The sequence below is a fragment of the Leopardus geoffroyi genome, chromosome A3 (assembly GCF_018350155.1).
Source record: "Leopardus geoffroyi isolate Oge1 chromosome A3, O.geoffroyi_Oge1_pat1.0, whole genome shotgun sequence".
Taxonomy (NCBI): domain Eukaryota; kingdom Metazoa; phylum Chordata; class Mammalia; order Carnivora; family Felidae; genus Leopardus; species Leopardus geoffroyi.
The window spans coordinates 51,702,381-51,725,262 of NC_059336.1; the positions used below are offsets into that span (position 1 = coordinate 51,702,381).

General features: G+C 50.0%; 1 protein-coding gene across 3 annotated transcripts in view; it reads left to right on the forward strand.

The window, feature by feature from the left end:
- Positions 1-22,882, forward strand: part of EDAR (ectodysplasin A receptor) — an 88,520-nt gene that overhangs the window by 43,753 nt on the left and 21,885 nt on the right. For all 3 annotated transcript variants that reach the window (XM_045443726.1, XM_045443728.1, XM_045443727.1), the window contains exons 2-4: positions 14,665-14,733; positions 15,458-15,580; positions 16,359-16,540. In XM_045443726.1, the coding sequence (XP_045299682.1) occupies positions 14,683-14,733; positions 15,458-15,580; positions 16,359-16,540 (356 nt within the window). In that variant the 5' untranslated portion in view covers positions 14,665-14,682. The remainder of the gene's footprint in view (positions 1-14,664; positions 14,734-15,457; positions 15,581-16,358; positions 16,541-22,882) is intronic.

Sequence of the window (22,882 nt, forward strand, 5' to 3'; positions counted from 1 at the left end):
TGAGGGCTTGTCAGACCAGCTTCGACTGGGGAACCCTTGATAAACCTATAAGGGGCCTTTGGTAGTTCATCCTCCCCAAGGCTCACCTGTTACTGTGCTTGAAGAAAGAACAGAAAAAAAGAGTCCTCTTTCAAACCGGTAGAACAAGACCCCGAGTTTAACAGGAAGGATCCAAATGTACAAGTTGCTTGCTTAATGGTGGGACTCTACTTCAGGGTAAGGGGCCTCCCAGGGGTTACCGGGCATGCATTCTTGGCCCTGTACTGTCCGGGTCACCAGCCCACAGAAACACCACCTGTGCTAGGCCATTTCCACGTCAGGAGACTAAGGACTAAGGTGGGAGGAGTGGCTGATCCCAGGATCAAGGGCAGGGAAACGATCCATATGCTCAGGAACAAACAAACTCAGACTTCAAAGACTGGGCACATGAGGATGTCTGTGTTGCTGCTGGTAGGTTTTCTCAGTGCCCGCCTATCCAGGCTTTCAGGGCATGAACTCTTCAAGGGAGTCCAAACTCCTGCAGGAGCACCCAGGAGTTAAGCATCCGTGGAGCTGGCGCGATGTTGAAAGGGGAGAGGAGATAACAGGAACTCGCCGGAACCACACAGCTCCAGGCCTCTTCAAGGGCCCCCCTGTGGAAGGGGAATGGAGTCTCACTCATCACAACAGGCCTACTCAGTGCGGCTGCCAGTGGGGGACACAGACAGACTGCTGGCCTCCCAAAGAACCATCCAGCTCTCACAGGCCTGCAACAGTTAGATGAAGCCCAGTCCACCTTGCACCGACCCCAGGCTCCTTTATTGACTTGCCTCTCTCACCCTGTCCACTCCCCTCTCTCTCTGTGGCTTCCTCTGTGGCTCCTGGGACCCCTGTTCCTAGGCTGAGCAGAATGGTAGGAAGTGAAGCAAGTCTGGGTTTATGCCTAAGCTCTCCCACCTCTGTCTGTGTGACCTCAGGCAAATCACTGAGAACCTCTCTGAGCCTCCCTTGGCTCACAAATTAAATGAGGAATAGCGAGTGCCTATCTTGCAATGTTCAGAGGATTAAAAAAGAGTGTGTGTACAAACAGACCTGGTGCTGGGTATGCCCTCCATAAATACTCTCAGGAGTATTGTCCTAAGAGGACATCTTCCCGCAGCAAACACATCTGGGGGCTCTACTCCCTAAACATAATGCCTGAAGAAACCTTTCTCTTAAGCCCTGGCTGAGTTTTCATCAGATAAGGGGCACAGGAAAGGCCACTGCTTTCTCTAACTAGAAGAGAACCTTTGAGTGGGGGAACCTTGCCTTGCACCTGCTGATAACCCCACACCCACCATCTAGCCCTGTCTCCCACTCCCCTGGACGCACACATTCATTCCTAGTCTGGGAAGAGGTCCCAGCCTTTCAGGTCCCCAGGACCACAGTGTCCTCAGAAGTGAGGGCCACACACATGCACTGTGATTGCTTTTTCTCTGAGCCAGTTCTGTGTGACATCTTAGGACAGAAGAATTTTGTCGAGGATGGTTATTTGCCATGGCAAATATACCAGCAATCTTTCTGAAGTGACTGGAAAGCACCGTTGATTCAGCTCTGGGCAAATGCTGTCATTTTTCTTGTGCTTCGACTCTTCCCTTTTGGCCATATGCTCAGGCTGGTGTGGAAGGGGCAGTGGGTTTTATCTGTGGACCCTCACAACTGGTGTATAGCATCTCTGTGGCAGGCCCCAACAGAGTTGGGGGGCTGGCCAGGATGGAGGGGTCATGTGGAGCCCCTCAAAGGGAGCAGCTCAATGGAAGCAGTGTGGAAGCTGCCAGATGGTGCCTTCCAGGCCCCTCTGGTGACAAGTGAAAGTGGCTGCAACCATAAGTTCTCCTCTGGACTTAGACCAAGACCAGGAGCAGCCCCATTTGGAACCTGTCTGATGTTTTAGTCACCTACACCAGATGTGTGGTCAGGACTGCCCAGGTCCAGGAAACAACCAAAAACCACTTTTAAAACATAATCTTTGGGGCTCACTGAGTTAAGCGTCTGACTCTTGGTTTCAGCTCAGGTCATGATCCCCTAGTTCATGAGTTTGAGCCCTGCTTTGGGCTCCATGATAATAGCTCAGAGCTTGGAACCTGCTTCAGATTCTGTCTCCCTCTCTCTCTGCCCCTCCCCTGTTTATATGCTCTCTCTCTCTCTCAACATAAATAAACTTTTAAAAAAATGTAATCTTACAAAAAGAAATCGAATGAATGAACATCATGGTGTTTCAATACATGGGGTATTATTCAGCATTACAGAGGAACTAGCTCTCACAGCCCGAAGAAACCACAGTAATTACACTCAGTGAAAGAAAAGCCAGATACAAAGAGCCCATGTGGCATGACTGCACTCGTGAGAGCTGAAACAAGCAGAACTCATCTGGAGTGATCAACAGTGGCCCAGCAGGGGCAGGCTAATGGCAAAGGGCTGCATGAAGACCTTTGGGAAGTATCACAATTGGGTGCTGGTTACATAGTATATACTGTATTGAAATCACTACCTGTGCCCTGGAAGCATGAGGATTTTACTGTGAGTGAATTATACCTTAAGAAAGCTGATTGTTTTTTTAAAAGTAAGAACAATGAGGACATAAAAATATGTGCCATTAACCAGAACAGTAAGCCATCAGTTCTTAGGAGACATGCAGACTCTGAGAACACAGCTTTAATCATTTTGAACTCTTCCCCATTGGATGTGCCTGTCCACATGTGGGCCATAACGTGTGCAGCACATCACACGTGTGCAATGATGGAGCGCACTGCCTCAGAAGCAGCTTCTCTCTTGCTCTGTGCCTAACTGCACATGGATGTTGTATGATGGCACTGTTAGGTTTTGCTGCAGAAGATGAATAGAATAGAAGGCCTAATTGCCTTCATCTCCAGCATCTGAGACTCAGGGCCACCAGAGAGCCCGGAGTGCAAAGGCCAAGTATGGCCACTTCCTTAGCGAAAGGCCCTCTTATCTCTCTGGGCTCAGACTTCAAAGAGAGGCGTGGAGGGTAGAGCGGATGGGGGTGCTATGGGGGTGGAAACACGGAGGAGCCGCATGCCCTTGGCCTGCCTTCTGCACACCCTCAGCTCACCTTTCCTTTCAGACACCCGTCTGTGAGGCCCCCCTGCCCCGCCTCCGCCACCCAAGTGGGAGCCGTCTCAATTACCCACAATAACCATCCTCAGAGAGCAGCAGGCTGTCTGAGGGCCCCTCGGGGGCAAATAATAATAGCAACAATTTTTAGATCCTTCTTGCCTCATTGCTTGCCACGGCTTTGTAGCTAATTTAGGATCTATTGATCCCAGTGCCAATAAGTGGTTTATCTCCTTCAACTTCCTTTACTTAAAGGATATCTTCAGCGTCAAATTAATGTCTTTTACTTGGCCGACAGGGCTTGGGATTCTCGTAGTGTGTCTTCCAGTAATTGTTTATTATGTTCTCATTTTGGTTGTGCTGTTAGGTAAAATTTCATGTTTCAGATACATCTGTGCATCAAGCCTCACCTCCATAACACAGTGAACAGTTTTAAGGTGCCAATGCTCTGCTCTCTAGTGGATCTTGACACACGAAGAATGTCCAGATTTGGGGGTGATGGGATGGGCTGAAAGTGTTGCTTTCCAAATATCTCTGAGCTGGTGAGAGCAAAGAAACAAGGACTATGAGCTGCGAGAAACCTGGCACAGTAGCCCCTTGGCAGAAAATAAGAAAGAGATCTTGATTTTGTCAGAATGCAGTTCAGGAAGTAGCTCATTTGTCTGTTGCTTGGAGAAGAGGACAGAGCAGTGACCTGGAGGAAATGCCCTGCAATGTTCAGTGGCCCCAGTGGGGCACATACCTCCTCAAGCCTCAGTCCATGCCCATCCTCTTTCCTCTCCCTTTCCATGTATTCCTGGCTAACCACTGGCCATTCTTCCTTGCCTGGGTCTGGGCAGGCTTTCCAACTCCCCGCATCCACCATATTGTGAGACAGTACCAGGGCAGGGACTGTGACAATTTGTTCAGCCTGGTCCAGAGTAGGTATCTAATTAATATTGTATGCATGGATGGATGGCTGGAAAGGATAGCTGGACAGATGGGTGAATGGATCAATGGAAGGACAGATTAGACAAATAGAAGGATGGATGGCATGCATATTGAAGGGCTGGAGAGTGGCTGGTACTATGTCTCAACAAAATTTCATGTTTATATGTTTATATAAAAGCCCTAGAAAAACTTGGTTATGTAATTTAAGGCAACACATTCGAGTTACAGTAACCTTCCTGATTTCACCCTAAAAATGCCTTCTGTCGATTTTGGGAAGGCAATAAAACAGGGACTCTTTTTAAAGCTTCACCTGGCTTTATCACTTCTACAAGATCCTTTCAGCTTTGAGGTATTAAATGAAATAGAAATGAAACTGTGAACACATATCTTTACAGCAGGAGCTCCGGATAAGGATAATTGCTCTCCCTCTGAACTTTCCAGATGTGTATTTTCTGGCCATGTTATTTTCATGAGGCAGCCATCAAGACTGCAGTAGCATGCAAGTGCCATGTTCTGTTCCAAATGCAGGGGAGAGCTTCCCTCCTCTTTTGGGCTCTAGCCCCAGCTCTCGCTGCACAAATGCAGAAGCACCTGCTTAATAAGGTAATTAGTATTCTAAGAAGCCAGGGCCTAGTCTGACAAACAATAATAATAATTTTGGTGTTTAGGGAGTGTTCTTAGGCCATGGCTGTCTACAGCACTTCATAAACAATTACCATCAGCACTGGTTTCTACGTAGGAAAATGAAAACTGACAGGAAAGGGTAAGTCAAATAGAAAGATCTGATGAACAGATCTGGTGAACAGAAATGTCCAAAATGCTGATTTTCCTTGCTCTGTGCTGCCTTTCCCGATTCTGCTGCTGAAGAGTGAAGGCTCCTTACAGAATCTGGAATAGTTTGATGCACTTATTTGTATTAGTAGTGATGCTTCAAAGAAAAAGCTAGAATTATCAAAAATAAATGTCATGTGCTGTTTTTATTTGTGCAAGAATGTCTGTTTCCTGAGTATTATTTCAGTTAAAACTTAAACCTTGGGGACTCTCATTTTCAACCTTCAACTCAAATCGCAGAGCCTTTATCAGCAGAGACCCCTGAGGGTTCAGCTGCAGACGGATCTCCTGTGCAGGGCAGGGGGTTGGCGGGCTGTGTGTGGCTTTGCCAGCAGAGCAGGTAGACTTCCTTGGGCCTTTGTACCCAGCTGTCCCTCTCCATTGCCTCCCCACGCCTGCCCCAAAATTCTGGGAACACGGAGGTAGCTCCTCCTGCTCCCCCTTGAGAACCCAACAACCCTGTGTTCTGTTAACTCTTTTACAGTATAGCTATCAGATGAACATCTTCTGACCAAAGCCCCCAGTGGCTTCTCACCCAGGCTAGGCCACTGCAGGCTGACCTGAGAGGCAAAAGGTAGAGCCCTAGACTTGTCCCAGGGGTGAATTCTAGTGGATGGAGCCTGGTGGCCCCTGAGCACGGTGCCTCCAACAGACAAGGAAAGATCTTTGACCTTAGAAAAAATTGTTTTGTATACCCACACATGCATGCATACGTATGTATGTATACATATATATACAATATATGATGTGTATATGTTTTCAATCAAAATCACATTGTTGAGAGAATATATGGACATTGGTGATGCTGGTGAAGGTCAATTTCCCTGTCATGGCCCTGAAACCTTCACCTCGGAGCTCTAAGTGCAGATTTCTCAGGGCAGTGGTCAAGAACAGAGACTGGCCCTTTAAAACCCTCATGCGCTGTGATTTAAAGCTCTAAGACACCCCGCTGCACTGCATTGCAGGGACTTCTTTCAACCTTCCTTCTCTGTCCCTCTGAGATTCTGCTTTTGAGCTTTGGGAGGCAGGGAGGCACCTGTCAGTCTTGGCAAGACATTAGCACCTCTGCCGCTTTTCTTGTGCTGTCCCTGACCCCTGGCTGCACTTTCCTGGGCAGGGCAGCCCAGTAGTCAGGCCCTGTGTGGCAGCGTTGCCTGCCCAGCCAGAGTGGCTAAGAACAGGACAGGCCATTTAATTTGCAGGCCCGTGCAAAATGGAAATGGGGCGGGGTGGGGGGGGCAGTCTCCTTTAAAAATCACTAAGAACTTCAAGATGGCAAGCTCAGGGCCCTTCCTATGGGCTGGTGTGACAACAAGGTCCTCATTCCCTGCTGCAATGGGATGGACGGTCCCAGGATGTCTTGTAGGCCTTCCAGTGAGACTGACTTGACTCAAACAGAAATGAAAGACAATGAGTTCACCTCTTCACAATGTAGCATTAATTAGCATGATCCAACTGGGATGGGGGATGGGGGCGGGTTGCTTCCTGAGAGCCATAAGTCACATCAAATGGAAATGTTTTCAGCTGCTCTTATAATGACCTCCACAGACTCCTGGAGGGTGAGTGAATCTGTCTCTGTTGGTGGCAAGTGGAGGCCTTTCTGGGGGAGTCTGGGGAGAAAAGGAATCCTGTGGATGAGTGGGGAGGAGGCCACCAGCAGCCTTCCCCCGGGCATTCTTCTGCGGGAGGGGAGAGTGTGGGAGGCCGGGGAGAAGAGGGTAGTGTTGGGTGGGCAGGGAGTGGGGAGCCACCTCCCCAGAACACAGGCAGCTGCCAGTGCCTTGCCTCTCCACAAAGCGCTTGTGCTGAGGACCAGGGTGGGCTGGCCACAGACCTCACCATCTCTGTCTCCTGTCCCCCATCCTGCGGTGTGGGTCACAAGGACAACACTGTGCCCGGGGGGCCCGTGGGACCTCTGTCCCCAGTCACTGCAACCAGATGAGGATGAGGGCAAACAGTCAGCCAGCACCGCCTTCTGAGAATTCTCTGGCAAGTGAGCATGCTGTAGAGGTGGAAGGGGCCAGGAACAAGAGGGACCCATGCTCTACATGCTTTGAAAGGTAACTCGGAAGCCCTCATTCCTACAAAGTCTTCCCCAGCCCAACTGCCTCCACCCCTTCCCACAGATTCAGGGCAGACAGTGCCTGAGGTGTGGCTCTGGGGCTCATACCACCTTCCCAGAGAGAAGCAGCCTTTAAGGGAAAAGCAGCATCTTCATAGGTCCAGGGCAGTCAGATGGAGCTGGGGGGAGGGGGATGGCAACTGGATCAAGAAGGTAAAGCCACCGAGACTCAACTGTCTGCTGTATCTGGTAGTGACTCTCTGTATTTCAAAGGTGATGACTAAAATGGAGCACAGCCTCCTTCCTGCCATAGTGCTTGCCGGACCCCTGGAGGCCACTGTGATGACAGGTGTCCACTGTAGCAGAGCTAGCCCCCTAAGGGCAAAGGTCATCCCAAAGGCAAACTGCTGTAGGGAAGGAAAACTTTTACCTTCTTCCTTTCTCAGTTCTTTGGCTGGTCTGATAAGTTAATTGATGGAAGACAGATTAATCGGGGGGAAACCATTTAATTTGGTACCTATAAGAGTGCATAAAAATATGGGACTCGAGTGACCAAAGCAAGCAGCTTTGTACCTTTTAGACAGAGAAATGGTAAATTAGTGAGGAATTGACAAGACAAGGAAGTCTGGGCTTGGGGTGGTAAAGGAGTGAAACAGTACAGGGTTTGTATACACAGCCTTCTCAGCCCTGAATTCCCAACTCTGGCAATGAGGATGTATCTACCTCCAGGTGCAAGGGCACCTTTCACATGGGAGATTTATGTCCTGCTTTGAGGGGGACAGAGGAGGGTCAGAGTGTCCTTCTTGCACCAGCTGTTTCTTGAGTAACTTAAAATATGCCATATGCAAAAGTGGCATATTTAGTGGTGGCCTGCCCTGAACCCCATTATAGCCAGCATGAAACTAGACCCGAGGGAGTGGCCCTTAGAAATGCAAGAAGTGGGCTGAAGTTTTGTGTCATTGTGTGTGTTGTATCTGTGTCCCAGGCAGATGAAGATGCAATGGGGCAGGGACCTTTCTGTCTCTCACCATCCCCAGGGTCTCTATACACAGTAGCAGCTTGTGGTCACTGTTGAATAAACCATGAATGAATGAATGAATGAAAGCAAAGGAATCCCAGTGTCTAGCACACAGTCCTGGGCAGGGTGAGGCTAAAGATAGCATTCATTACTTGGGAGAGGGTCAGAATTTAAGGAGGGAGAGACCCAGAAGAAGCCCTTTCCTGGGTCTGCCAAGGGGACTCAAACACAGCCTGAGTACAAAGTCACTGGGAGGTCACAGGACCCACACTTCTCATGTTTTCATGTGCGCACAGAGCACCCAGGGAGCTAGCTGAAAAGCAGATTCTGATGCTGCAGGGCTGCAAGGGGTCTGAGATTCAACACTGCAGCCGGGTGGTGCTGCCGCTGCCCCAGAGATCCCACCTGGGCAGCAAGGTTGGATGGACACTGCTCTTAGTGGCTTCCTGCCTGCTGATTTTACTTTATTTCCACCTTACCTGAATATCCAGGCAAACCTCAGACTTGGAGGCGGGCCCAGTCCACACGTGGCTGTGTGAAGGGAAACTGCCCCCACTCACTGGTGTCTGAAGCTCGGCAGTCACAGGCAAAGGGATGAGCTAGCAGTGGCCTGAGGACCATGGACAACCTCTTCCCCCTGTGATGCTGAAGGCTTTCACACCTCACACGGACTGCCAGTTGTCCAATCCCCAAGGCAAGGCTAGTACCCATGACCCTGACACACAAACACGCAGAATCCTGCTATGCATGCGGCCTTATCAATGGGTGGGAATACCACAGAGAGCTTCTGAGAGTGCGAGGTGGGGTGTCATTTCCTGAGGAGACTGCTACTGCTGTCAGACGAGCAGCAGACTGGGTTCCACCAGCAGGGTCCCCACCTGGAGCCACCAGGCCCTGAGCGCTAACAAGTCACGGAACCTTCCTGAGCCCCTGATCTTGGAACACGAGAGCACTGCTATCTAATGATGCTTGTAGGAAGCAGTGTAGGAGACAGCGTTTGAGACTGTCAAATGCTATTAAGAAAGATGGCATTATTGTGCTTTCTAAGCCACTCATGCAGATGGCAGTAACTCCCAACCATCCCCACAGTAACTCAGAGCTAAGAAAGTCAAACCCCCTCCCACAGCCTGAGATGCTGTCACACAGTGGTCACTGTGACCTCTGTTTCTTAAGAACACTGTCACTTTTTACTTTCGTGGTGTTGCCAAACCCACTCAGGACTGTCACACTTGGGGTCTCCTGGATTCCTCACAACAATGACTCAGTTGGAAAGGGGGCTGAAATGCTCCATTTTTATAGAGAATGTGTGCTGCTCCCTGAGGGGGTCATACCAAGCAGGACAAGAAAGCAAAACCTCCTAAGGATGGCCCCTAAGGGAGCCCACAGTCCTGCAAACCTTGTCATTCCCTTTGAATAAAAAAAATTTTGCCTACATCGTGGGTACCCTGGAACATGTTTACTTACATACAGCAGGGCAGTGGTGAGCAGTGGGGGCAGGCTGTGGGGACAGACTGTGTAGATTCAAATCCTGGCTCTGCCTGACCGCTGCACAGCCTTGAGCAAGTTATACAGCCTCTCTGTGCCTTGGCTTCTGTGTGAGCAAATGGAGTTGTAGAAGTTCCCACCAGCTCAGCAGTGGTGAGGATTAGGTGGTTATACAGGCTGAGGTGCCTGCCCGGCCTAGTGTCTGGGAGGTACTCAGTACTCTAGAAGTGCTGGCAAGGAGGATGGTGGATCCTGTATGCCGACACCAGTAAATGAGGTTGAGGAGATGGGTGCACCTGGCCTCAGGGAGTGAGTGAGCACAGGCTGTGCTGCTGGAGAGGCCCGAGGCAGTGGGTTGGCACAGTCTGGCATGTGGAGTCCCTGCACCCTATGCCCAGGTGGGGACCCGGTGCCAGGGTCTTGGGCTGTGTGGGCCTGTGAGTCCCTCCCAGGGAGGCCGCAGCTCTGCCATTCCCCGTAGCCTCTCTGTGCACATGGTCCTGCTTCACGCACAGCTAAATGCATGGGCCTCACTTCCTGGCTTCTCTGGAACACCTGTCATGAGCAATGTATATCCAAACAAGCAAGACTCTTCTTCACCTCTCAAGTTAACTGCATTTAGAGGTGAAGCCGTGTGCTGGAATGTGGTGTCTCTTCTTTAGTTTCTATCTTGAAATAATTTCCACCTTACAGAAAAGTTGCAAATGTTCATTATTGTTTTTGCCAGATGTGGTGTCTGTTGGCCCCTGGTTTCCTTCCCTGTGGGCAAAGAAGGATGTGCTTCCCCATCTGCAGGAACCCTGGCTTTCTCTTGAGTTCCAGAAAGTCTCCTTGAGCAAAGGAAGTGATCCAACAGTCTCCAGCCTGGCACTTATCTATCCAGAGAAAAGAAGGCACCTGAGAATGGGGTCTCCACCCCTCCTCGAGGCCTAGACCAGGGCTTTTTCTCATGAACAAGTCCTTGTCCACATGACAGCAAGGGATGGACCAATAGAACTCAGGCTGCCTTGACACTGTGACAGCCACGTCTCTCCCTTGCTCAGATATTTCTCACAAGCTCAACTCATGTGTGCAGCTGCCAGAGGCTGCCTCCTCTTGGAGGCCCTCCAGGTTCTACAATGTGTTCACAGTTGTGACATCTCCCACCTGTGTTCATTCCAACTCAGGAAGAACTTCACATGCCTCCCATGCACCCAGCAGCCAAACGGAGACATGGGTCAACCTTGGTGCTCTGTTTCCTTAGTCCTGGCCCCTCCAGGCCCTCCTCTCCACCCTCTCACCCCCTAAGGTCAGGCCACCATCAGCATCTTTCAGGCTTCCTCCCTCCTACCTTGTCCTGTCTAAGCCAGTGGTTTTCAGATTACTGATCATGTCCCAGTGATGGTTTTCCTGATCGCTGTCTTGGGCTACAACCACTGCCATTGTTCTGTTGGAATAAAAATAGTAGGATGGAGTAGATCACAGTCCATTGTGTTCGGTAAGTATAAATATTGTTTCACGTGCTTTGGGGCATGTGTGTGTGTGTGTGTGTGTGTGTGTGTGTTGGGTGGCATTACGACATACACTTCTTGCCAGAGTTGGCCTCTTCTGTCACTGCAATGGCAAGTTGGTCCCGCCACTCTCTCATTGCATCGCACAGCCTTTGTGTGAGACCCATGGCAACCTGATGATGTCATCTGACCTCATGCTCAGCCCTCTGGTCCAGCCGTGGCTTTGCCTCCAGCCATTTGGGCCCCCTATTTCCACTTCCTAGGAGACCTTTTTCCCACCTCTTTCCAAGCGAACTTTTACCTACTTTTTAGGACCTACGTGAGACTCTGCCTGCCCTGATCTCTTCAAAAATGGATCAGGTGCCTCTGAGGGTGCAAGCCAGCTGCCCCTCCAAAACTTCTTCTCAGTCAGTGGTCTTCATGGGTGGCTTCAATCAGCAGCTGAAATGGCCATGGTGAGAGTGTTTATTTTACTAAAATAGTCAAACACTGCAAATCAGACACCTTCCCTGCACACCACAGGATGCCCTGATCATCTTGGACCTCTAGCCCCCAACGTGTGGGTGACCATCTGGCCCCTTAACTCTCCAGTCACCTGGAGAGCAGGAGGTGGGCCTCATTCTGTGAGCCCCCCAGCTCTAGCCCAGGACTGGAGAGCCTTCGTAGTTTTGAACAACATCCCAGAGTTGATATATCTCAGCTCCATCCAACCCTCCTGGTTAATAAACCACAAGCTTCTTAAGGGCCACACCTCTGAGAGCCATCCTGAATCTTCTGGTTTTGTGTTAAGCACCAAGCTCTCCCAGGAGCACTGTGAAGCAGGGTCCCAACCGCTGTTCCCAGAGCATCCTTCCAGCCCAGGTCTCCAGAGGTCAGCCTGCTTGGTGTTAGCCAAAGTCTTGCCATAAAGTGAGGATGTTATAGGGAAACCATGTGCCAGAAATGCCGAGGCTGGAGCTAAGGTCGTGGTCACAGCAGGGGAGGCTAAGTTCAAGTTTGGGAATACACAGGCCTCCCTTCCTCCCCATATGAAGTAGGCATTCATCTTATGCCTGTTTTATGGATAAGGGAACTGAGGCACTGAGAGGCTACATAACTTGCCAAGATGTGATTCAGCCTTTGCTCTTAATCACTACCCTTTTTTTCCTATTTGGTTAACAGCAGGTCTGGGACTGCAGGCTGAGGTCACAGAATGGAAAGGAAACAAACAGGCCAGTAATCCTAGCCACACTCGTCTCTGCATGTGGGCCCACAGTTCCAGCCTGTTCTCACTGACCCTTGAGTTAGAGCTTGTGCTGGGGTGGTGAGAGTTAAGCCAGAGCAGTGCCTGGGGAGGGGTCAGAGGTCCACAGTCATCAGCTGTTGTTTCCATTGTAGTGTTGTTGTTCTAGGAGGATATGGTGCTGAGGAAGGAACAGTAGAGTCCGTGGAAGGCAGGAGAAGCAGTGAATGAGGGCTGTGTGGGCAGAGCTTTCCTGAAAAGGGCTCACCTGGCCATGGGTCTCCGTGCTATCATGAAAGTGGCCACAGGCACTAGGAAACAAAATCGTGGCCATGAGACTGGGTGGTGGCTGGATTCACCTGTGGGAAGAGATGTTTTGGGGACACCTCCATTTCTCCATCACTGTTGGAGCTATAGGGGCTCAGCTCCTTCCACTGTCACCTCTGACGGCTGGCGGGCAAGGGTGCTGCCCTGATCAGGGCACTGGGGGTCCCCAAAGTAAAAACCAGGAGGTCACTTCTGGGAACAGCTTGGGCCCCACCTGCTCCCAGGCCAGGCCAGCTCCCACGTGCAGAGCTTCAAGGGAAGTCAGACCTTGGAAATGGAACCCTAACCAGAGGGCTGCCCTTGCCTTCCTCCCCCCACCCCGTTACCTTCTTTGAGAACTGGTAATCATGGCATAAATGCATCCAACACGACAGACTTTGTTTTGCCGTGTGTATTTGTTTTTCTTTTCTGTCTTCTTGGGTTGGCCTGGGAACATCTTTAACGAGCCTTTCAATAAATGCTCTAGGTTGACACTCCGGTGCACCCAGCCCAGCCCTTCTCAGTATTTACAGGGAAGCCCTCCCAGGCTCAGCTATAATTGGAAGTCAATTACATTAGAAACCCTTAGTATTGTTCTTGGAAGGCCTCCAGGGCTGCAGCTCTTCTGGGAAGAGCCGCTGCCCCGTCTGTAGACCCAGTGCAAACTCATCTCTGCTACCCACCATCCTGAAGCAAAGGCTGGGCTGCCACCATAATGAAGCTGGGGTGGCAGGCAGGGAGTTGGTTCCTAAGATCTGGTTGGGAGTTTGTACCTTACCCTCCCCACCTGGCAGGACTGCAGGTGGGGCCTCCCTCTGCCTCCCTCCCTGCCTGTCCCAGCTTGCTCCATTGCTAGAAGGAAAACACCCAGAAGTTCACTGCTGGGGTGGCTGGGTGCTTTAATCTTGCCTCAGTTCATTTAGTGTGTCTCAAAAGTAAATGTGGCACTGAATTGCAAGACAGCAAGCGTGGTAGAAAGAGAGAAGAGGCAGCTTTTGTATCTCTTCAAGAGATTCTGGAAACCTAAGCCTTCCCCAAAGCCTCCCTACCAATGTTATTCACAAGTGAAGACACCTCAAGGTAAGCAGGGACAAGATGCTGGAAAGAGCCAAGCCCCCCAGGGCCCTGCCCCATTCCCCTTACTGACACAGTAGTAGCCAGTGGGCCCCTGTCTCTGGAATCACCCTTGGAACATCCTTCTCAGCCTGTTCTCAGAGTAATCAGATGCTTCTTCCCAAAGTGAAATGTCTTTATTGCCTTTTTTCCTGGTCACAAAGTTCACATCATTCTGACACTAGGAAATGTGTGGAAAGGGAGCGTTCCCCATAACCCACCACAGTCCATAGTCATTCCCACCCTATTTCACTCCTGCCAAAAAAAATCTTTATTGAAAATTTAGTGAATATCACTCCAGACCTACTTCTGTGTATCACGTCCCATGTCTTTGTATAGTCAGGCTCCCAGGTAAGACTGCTTTCAGTTAGAAACACAGGCCTCACAGTCTGAAAATGGAAAAGTGAAAAACAATACCTCCTCCTTCAAAGCAGTGCATTAATTTAGCAGTTGGTGAAAGCATCTAAACACCTGGGCTGTAGCCACCCTCTGTCTGTTTAGTGGCTGTGTGCCCCTGGACATGTCACTACCCTCTCTGGGCTTCAATTGTTTCAGCTATAAAATTAAGTGGTTGGACTCATGCGCTGAGTCCTTAATCACTCTGACAACAACTGTTCTTAACAGAGACAAGAAGAGTCTGACTGTGGGGCAGGGAGAGAGGGCAGAGGGCTTGGGGGAGAGGCTATCCTGCCACCATCTCCAGGACTGCTCTGGAGCCGGAAGGTCAGGACCAGCCCTGAGTACCCCTTGACACACTGTGTAAAGCCAGGCTTCCTCAGACTCTGTGAGCAGGTGAACCATCCGCCATTGCCCTGGCTTCTATAATTGGCTCTCAGTGCACTCTGGACCTTTTGTCCTTGGTGCGGGGGGGGGGAGGGGTGATACTTGGAGAGCCATGGATGGAGTCAGTCCAAGTGGCCTGGGGCTCAGCTTAAAACCTGCCTTTTCTTTTAGGGTGCATTCATTTCCTGCCTCGCTTGCAGGGAGGCCCCTCACACCCAGTGGGACATGGTGGAGGCAGCCAGACTGAGGGTGGGGGCTGGGCTATGGCCAGCCAGTGCTGGGGCAGCTCAGGCCCTGCAGGCACCGGGGTGCCATGAAGTGTGTCTTTCAGGCAAGGCCCCAGGAGAAGATGGCCCACGTGGGAGACTGCAAGCAGATGCCCTGGCTCCCTGTCCTGGTGGTAAGTGCACCCTCACCCTGCGGAGCACCTGCAGTGTGGCCTGGGAGGAGGTTCAGTGGGAGCTCCTTCACCTTCCACACTGCTGTAGGCCAGTCCCTTGGCCTCTTACACCTCAGTTTCCGCAGCTGTGCAGTGGGATTAATGCTAACGGCACCTGCTTCACCAGGCTCTTTTGAGAGTGCAAAGCACTGAGCAGCACCCAGTCCAAATCAGACTTCTCCTCAGTAGCTTTCTTTCTAGGGGTCTTTAAATGCTTCCTTGTGTTGCAGTCTATGTAACCCAGTGCCTATGTGGTGAGCACCATGCCTGTGGTCCTATAGCTGAGAAAGATCCAGGCCCCCATCATGGGACTCCCCAAAGAGGAGAGGCTGCATGTGACTGAAACCTGCCCTTCTAGAGGCTCCAGGAAGAGGGCTGCCTCATCCATAACCTTAGAGAGGCTGGAAGCAAGATTTCATGGGTGAAGAGAGTTTGGAGCAGGCCTCAAAGATGGGATGGAGTTTTGATGGAGGGGTAAAGGAGATGCAGGAGTGAGACGAGCTGGTGGGAAGCGGGTTGGCCTGCCCAGTTTATTAGTTGCAGTTTCTAGGATTTGGTACCACATGAGTAGTAGCAGGCCCCCACACCCAGACTCCTTCCTCTGCAACACGTGCATGGGGTACTCACACCTGAGTGTGTCTCCAAGGAGGCACAGAGGCCAAAAGGACCCCCTTTCTTGTGGCAGGTGTCACTGCTGTGTTCAGCCAGAGCAGAATACTCCAACTGCGGAGAGAATGAGTACTACAACCAGACCACGGGACTGTGCCACGAGTGTCCCCAGTGTGGCCCGGGAGAGGAGCCCTACCTGGTAAGGCCCCTGCTGGCTGTGCCTGGGCCTGGCACTCTCTATCACATGAGTGTTGCCCTCATCTGTATCACTCTACTTGTGGTTCCTAAGCTAAATCAGGCTAGTCGTCTATAGTCCTCAGATGTCACAATTAAAGGGTTGAAGCAGCAGTGAGCACAGAAACGGTGTCTCCCTGGCAAGGGAGATGGCCGAGCACTTGTTACAGATTTCTGAGGACCTGTTTTTAGTTTTTTAGAGGATGATTACTTTCCTACTCTTCTTTGATCAAATAGGTTTCAAGCCATCTGGATTGGAGGATGACTGATGTCCTCCAGGAATGGCATACTGATTCCTGAGTGCTGCAGTGCCCCTCTTCTTTGGGAAAGCCTCATTATGTTGTTCTGTTAAGTGCTGAGCAAAACACCCACAGTGTCAGCATTCACGGTTCTTGTACAGAGCTGAGGACATCAGATGCCACAGGCTGCATCACTGGCAGGTTATCCCTTTAGCTGGCTGCCTTTATTCAGAAACCCTTGGGAGAGGGGCAGTGTCTAAAGCCTAGAAGCACTGGGGAAAGAAGCTCAGAGTTGGAGATGCAGGGGGGTTGCAGTTAAGGCAGATCAGGAAGCCAAAGCCTAGCAAGAGAAGCTTCTGGAAACAGCTAGTGTGCCCATTGTGCGCAGTGTGCCCAATTCACCCACTGTGCCTGGTGTGCTGGTGCCCCCAAGGACTGAAGGCCCAGTCGTGGTGGGTGTGGCTGCTGTACTCACCTGTATCCTCTGTCCGGTTTCTTGGCCAGTCCTGTGGTTATGGCACCAAAGATGAGGACTATGGCTGCGTCCCCTGCCCAGCGGAGAAGTTTTCCAAAGGAGGCTACCAGATATGCAGGCGTCACAAAGACTGTGAGGGCTTCTTCCGGGCCACCGTGCTGACACCAGGGGACATGGAGAATGATGCTGAGTGCGGGCCGTGTCTTCCTGGGTAAGCATGGCCGCTACCAGACCACACCCCAGGACACTTTGTGCAGAAAGCCCTGAATGTGAGCACCTCAGGCTGTAGCGTAGCATCACTCCTGCATTTGCCCATTCTATAAGGAGCAGCTCAGCAAGGAGGAGGGCATGTGTCTGGAGTCAGGAAGCACAGGGTCTAGGATGGTGAGTCCCACATCTTTCAGAGGATGGGCAGCCCACCCAGGCTCAGCTTCCAGATCTCTTAAGTGGATGTTCATCATAATAATATCTTCTGATGACCCAAAACAAACAAACTTGTTGAATACTTACTATAAGATAACACATGTGGAATGCTTTGGAGAAAAGAAAACTAAAATTCTGATTAAATTTAGTGTTTTTAGTATTCTGGAAAAATCTGAGGGTACATATTCCTACTAAGGAATATGTGAGTCATTTGGTGCCTATAATTCCACCACAATTCTGTTATTTATCAAAAGTTATCCCATAAAAGCAAAGTGAAAATGCAGTTAGTGTGAAAGACAGAAGGATAAAATCTTCCTTCTTACAGGCAGGACACATTAGCAAGTTCTGCCTAGGAGAGCAAAGTGCAATCTTGACACTCAGATCTACCAAGCCACGGCTGTTGCTGCTGCCTCCCTCTAGTGGCCACATAGCACAATGCTTGCAAGGGTTACAGATAAAACTGAAAGCAGTGACAAAGGCGGCGTGGTAGTAGAGGTGGTACAGGTGGTAGAGGTGGTGTGGTGGTAGTGATGATGGAGGTGGTGATAGTGATGGAGACAGTGGCAGTGATGATAGAGGTGGTGGGGATGATGGAGACAGTGGCGTTGGTGGAGGTGGTGATGATGGAGGGAGTGGTGGTGATGATGAGGGTGGTGGTGATAGAGGTGGTGGTGATGGAGGTTATGGTAGTAATGATGGTAGTAGTGATGATAATGATGGTGGTCATGGTAATAGTGGCATTTTGAATAGCACACTATACTTTGCAACCCATTTGTGCACATTATCTTTCTAGATCTCTGTCTTGGATTAAGAGGAGAAAGAAAACAAGGAGGATATATCCAAACAAGAACACCAGGCATTAGTCTGTAAGAAGAAGGAAGTATAAGGAAGGCATAAAGACCCACCAACTTCAGAATAGATTGAAAGTGAATAACTCTTTAAAATGAGGAGATCTTTTAAAATTACAGAAATTGACCTTAGTTCAAATTTGTGACTGAGAAGCATTGATTCCCGTGGCTTCCACCACCATCTTTCTACTAGGGACCATCCCCCAGCCCTAGTCTCTCCCATTTTCTGTCTTCAGTTCAGACCTACCTCCAGAGCTACAGACCTTCATTTCCAAATATCTGCTTGACAACTCTATGTCAGTGTCCCTGACACAGAGTATGATTCAAACATATTGGTCAAATTAATAAAGAAAACATGGAATCTTATTACAGAACCTTATTTTTCAATATGCAAAAAATCAGGTAATACACAGGGAAGATATTAGACTATTCTCTTAAAAAATGTGATAAAAATAAAAGTTCTATAGGTGACAGTCTTTAATTTAATTGTTGAGGCTGTTGTGTTGTGGGGGCTCCACCAAAAGGAACATGTTAGGAGAAGCAGAATCAATGCATTCCCACCCAATGGTACAAACATCCATTGAAGGACTGCTCTGCACAGACGCCATGCTTGAATGAGACAAATTCAGTATGCTCTTCACATTAGGTGACTAGAACTAGTCTCTGAAAATATATATGCTTCCTGGAACTTCATCTTCACTGGTTTTTATTGGTGCAGATACATAATTCATGAAAGATACACAGAGTTTCACGGATTAACTATAAGTGTGCCAAGGAAAAGTGTGCACACCTTGCCATGCTCACCTTGGAAAGTAAATAACCCTCTTTGCAAAATTTCAACTTATTCTCACAGTCTCTCAGGGTGAGAATCTGACTTGGCATTCACGACCTAGCATAACCGCTTCTGCATTTGTTTTAGTAAACCTGTGAAGTCAGAGCCTACTAGGTAGGCACTAGTGAGGCAAAGAGGAAAGACACTTTTCTGTGAAGGAGACAAGAAAATCGGTAACCACAGCATAGTATGGTAGGTGTACACGGTGTTCTAGAAGTCCGGGAAGGACCCCTCGCTTCATGGTTGGGGTGGTGGGTCGGAAGGGGTCTTAGAAGACTTCTCAGGGTGACATTGGGAAGGTGGGAGTTAGTCAGGCTAAGAATTAGGACAGAGCTCTCCAAGATGCTCAGGGCAAAGCTCAAAGGGGCAAGAAACCTGGTGAGATGTGGAGCTGAGGGCCCCTGTGGCTGCAGAGGAGGCATGCCCAGGGGTTGTGGAGAAACCAGAGAGGGGGGCAGGGCCAGAGGGAAAATGGCTCTGGAGAACGATGTTGAAGACACTGGTCGTTAGCTCAGTGTGGAAGCAGACCACCACGCAGACTTCTAAGCTGGTATAGGACACAATTGGACTGTACCTTGGAAGATCCTTTTGGCAACAATGAGGAAAATGTGCTGTGTAGGGAAGACACAGGAGCCCAGGGGTGTTGTGAGAACTGGGGCAAAGTGGGAGCCTTAGAAATTGGAGGGAGAGGAAACATGAGAGCTCACTGGAAGATAGCATTGACCGGAGTTGCAGACCAAGGGCGTGGGGGGTGGGGGAAGTATATTTTGAAAAGGAATCTCAGATGTCTTCCTTGGCCAGCTGTGTGGACAGTGAGACCCACTTGCTAAGAGGTGGGATACTGGAGGAGGAGGAATTTTGGAGGGAAGGTGAGGAGAGGGTGGAAGAGGTGTGTGTGTGATTTGAGGTGGTTGTAACATCCAGACCAAGCTGACACAGAGATGGATAAACAGGTATGAAGTTCAAGTGGGATCTGCAAGTCATCTCTGCATTAATGGTGTTGTCCAGACAGGCTATTCCAGTGAAACAGAAGGGGAGCATGGGTAGATGCAGAATGGAGCCTCACTCACAGCATTGCTGGCTTTGTCCCAGAAGTGGCCCAGACCATACATGCATCCCACAGTGGTCTCTGAGATTCAGCCATGGCATAATTACAGATGATCTAGAAGGGGCAATGATAATGCACATTGAGCAGCCTGTTTCATTCTTATCTTTAGGCTACAAAGACTTTCTAGCCAGAAAGCACAAGCCCGGGAACCAATGCAGTAAATAACCTTGTCCTGTAAGCAGGTGCCAGCTTGGTCACTAGAAAGGGTGTTCTGTGGCAGTGAAGACAATTTCCTTGGTCCCAATATATTTACCAGAAAGATTACCAGTGGAATAGTTGTGAGTGCCCTGCTTCTAGAAGGCTTCAAAAGATAAGAATGACCATCTGTAGATTAATGGGGAAGCCAGCATCTGTACTCTTAAAAGGGTCTTCCGAGCTCTGAAGTCTTGAGTAACTCGCTCCCTGCTCCATAGGAACAGTGACCTCCTTCTTCCACACCTTGACTGAATCACCCAGGGCACTCATTGAGTGGATGAAGGCCACTGTGCCGGAGATACGTCTCGACTTTCATCTCACTGCATCCTTCACAGATATGAAGATGTAGTTGGTTTCCAGTTTGGCCCTGTAGTGTGACAGACCATTCAAATAAGTCACTCCCAACCCCAAGGCCACTGTAGCAGAAGGCCCCTACTTTATCTCTGGTCCCCCAGCCTCCTCAGAGGGACTCTATAGAGTACTGTGCTTGTCAGGGGAAGGCTCCAGGGCCTCAGGACCTCCCGTCTCCTGTTACCCACCATAGGCCCAGAGAACAAATGAGGCTCTCATGCTCTGTGTCACAGGGGAGGGTTACCAGGAGTCTGGGTAAGCTGGCACTGTTCACTCAGTGAAAGGCTGTTTTCATGGAGTCCATGTGGCTGCCAGGCCACAATGCAGGCCGCCACGGATTTGTCTTCCTAACACCATAGGCTCCCTTGGCCCTGCCCCCCTTGTGGTTTGGCAGGCACGCTCCCCTTATTCTTTGCCCTCTCTGCTGTGCGTCAGTATGCTGCTGAGATGCTGGCAGAACAATGAGCATACATGGCTTTCCTGTTGAGAAATGCTGTGTGGGAGGACAGGGAACAAATCAGGAGAAGAGGAAGACATGGAGGTTTTATTTCATAGCCCACCCCCACCCCCTGCCAGAGCAGCGTCTTATCCATGGCTGGCAGTGGCCCATCTTACCCTCTGTTGGCCGGTTTCCAGTCCACATCCATTCCCTTCAAATAAGGCATTCTAGGGTTGTTGGAGGGCCAGGTGAAGGACACGGTTCTACGTGCCTCATTGTGTGGGATGACAACATCCAATGGCTCCATCACATCCATTACAAGCTTAGGAGCCCTGAGGAAAGGAAATCTTTGGGGGAAATCTATATATCTGTTGACATGGAATAAGTCAACCCCTTCATAGAAGATTCTAGAGGCCCCATTTGAACTGCGTTTTATCTTTCTCCTTACCTTAATCAACCCTTGAGGAAAAAAACAAAAAACAAAAAAGAACTAAGAAAAGTCAAAACATAGATCAAAGTGTAGGAAATCAGGCCTCTACAGAAAGAGGGATCCAATACTCTGTGGCAGGGACACAGACCCCTGAATGAACACCCAGCTTCAAGCTGATGGGAATCTGTCAGATAGAAGCAGCCCAGCGATGATTCTCCACTCCTGTGTAGCCAGACTGAGAGGTTTGGGTGTAAGCTGCAGCACGAGTTGCTGAGGTTAGCCCTGAAGAGGAAACCCTCACACCTGACAATGTTCTGGGCAGTGGTACATGCCTGGAAATGCGAGAGGCAGTTCACATGCCGACTCAGGCTGGGAAGTTCCTCTGGAACCAATTTATTTTTTTCGATGTATTACCTTTCAGTATTTTGTTTCTTGGCTACGTTATTTAATATGTCACACAGCTTGGTCCAGACACAGCGTCAGGACAGGAGGCCCTGCTGCAGCCCTGCCGAGCCCCCATGGGAGTCAGACAGACCCCCCCCCCCCCGCCCCCTGCTTGGGATGAAAGCGAGAAGGAACTGTGTGCGAGGAAGGGCAGCAGACCCTCCCCCAAGTGTGCACAGAGCGTGGCGGCCCCGCAGACCTATCAGGGAGCCATGTTCTAAGCCCAGGCATTCTCCACCTGCTGGGCAGCTGCGGCTCTTCATCTCAGACAGAGCTCAGAGCTCAGGTGTCAAACAGGGTAGGTTTAGCTGTGCTGCTTCTTTTTTAAAAGGGAGGAAGAAAGATGCACAGAATGCCCTCAGGGCCCTCGTCAGGCTGTGAACTTTGAACTTCTGTGGAGGAGAACTTAGTGTTGTTCATTTGATTTTTCCAACCAATGTTGGCCTAGAACCATGCCTCCTCAGTGCCCTGCACAGATAGTAGGAATATGAGCAAGGCTGGCCCTGAGGGACTCCCAGGCCAGGCACACCAACAGTCCTGATCCAGCAGAAGAATGTGCCCGAAGGGGAGGTGAGGACTAACTCAGAGCCCCAAGTGCCAACAGTGGGTCTGGATGTTAGAAATCAGGGGGCTGGCCTGAAGCCTGTCACCCTCATGAGGCCACACACAGACACGTGCCACCTCTTGGGAGCAGATGCTCCATAGGCCCCACTGTCACTTCCTGCATCCCAGGCACAGATGCCTTATGGAGAGTGGCAGAATATTTGTTTGAGAGAGGCTTTTTCCAGAAGGCTTAACTGTAAAACTGGCTGTTGTGGCTTCTCTGAGGGCTGTTTTAAGATTGACTAATTAATGTTTATGAGATACACAGGGATCTGAGGATAAAAGGCCCTGAGGAAGGGCAGGCAATTATGATCATAATGTTATTGGTAATGGTCCAGCTCATGGCGCTGGAGTCCAAAGACAACCCCAGCACCCCTGCCATGCTGCCACCTACCCTGCCATCAGTGGGGCCTGGGTGTGCACGGCTAATAAGAAAGAGATTAAAAACCAACCATGGAAAAAGCCAATAGTGAAGAGGGATTTTTCATCTCTTGAAATCATAAGGAAAAATGTTGGCACCAGCTCACGTTACTTAATCAACCTCTCATGATGTGATAAATGGTTTCATGATCACCGCTGAATGTGTGTTTATGAAAAGCAGGCACATGCCAAGAGAGGTGCCAAAGTCTGCATGTGGAAAGGAGCCAGAGCTGTGAGCACCGGAGGTGAGGATCGCCAGGTCCAAGGGGTCCTGACTCAGGGTACAGAGCTCCGCAGGCTAGCGTGGTCATCAGGGCTGGCACACTGACACTGGGAGGCTCAAAATACGTGGCATCAATGGGGTAAACGACTTCACAGTCTTATTGTGAATGATTTCTCTGTTTCATTCAGTACATGCCACCCCAGTGCGAACACTTGAGCTTATGCAGCGTCTGAGTCA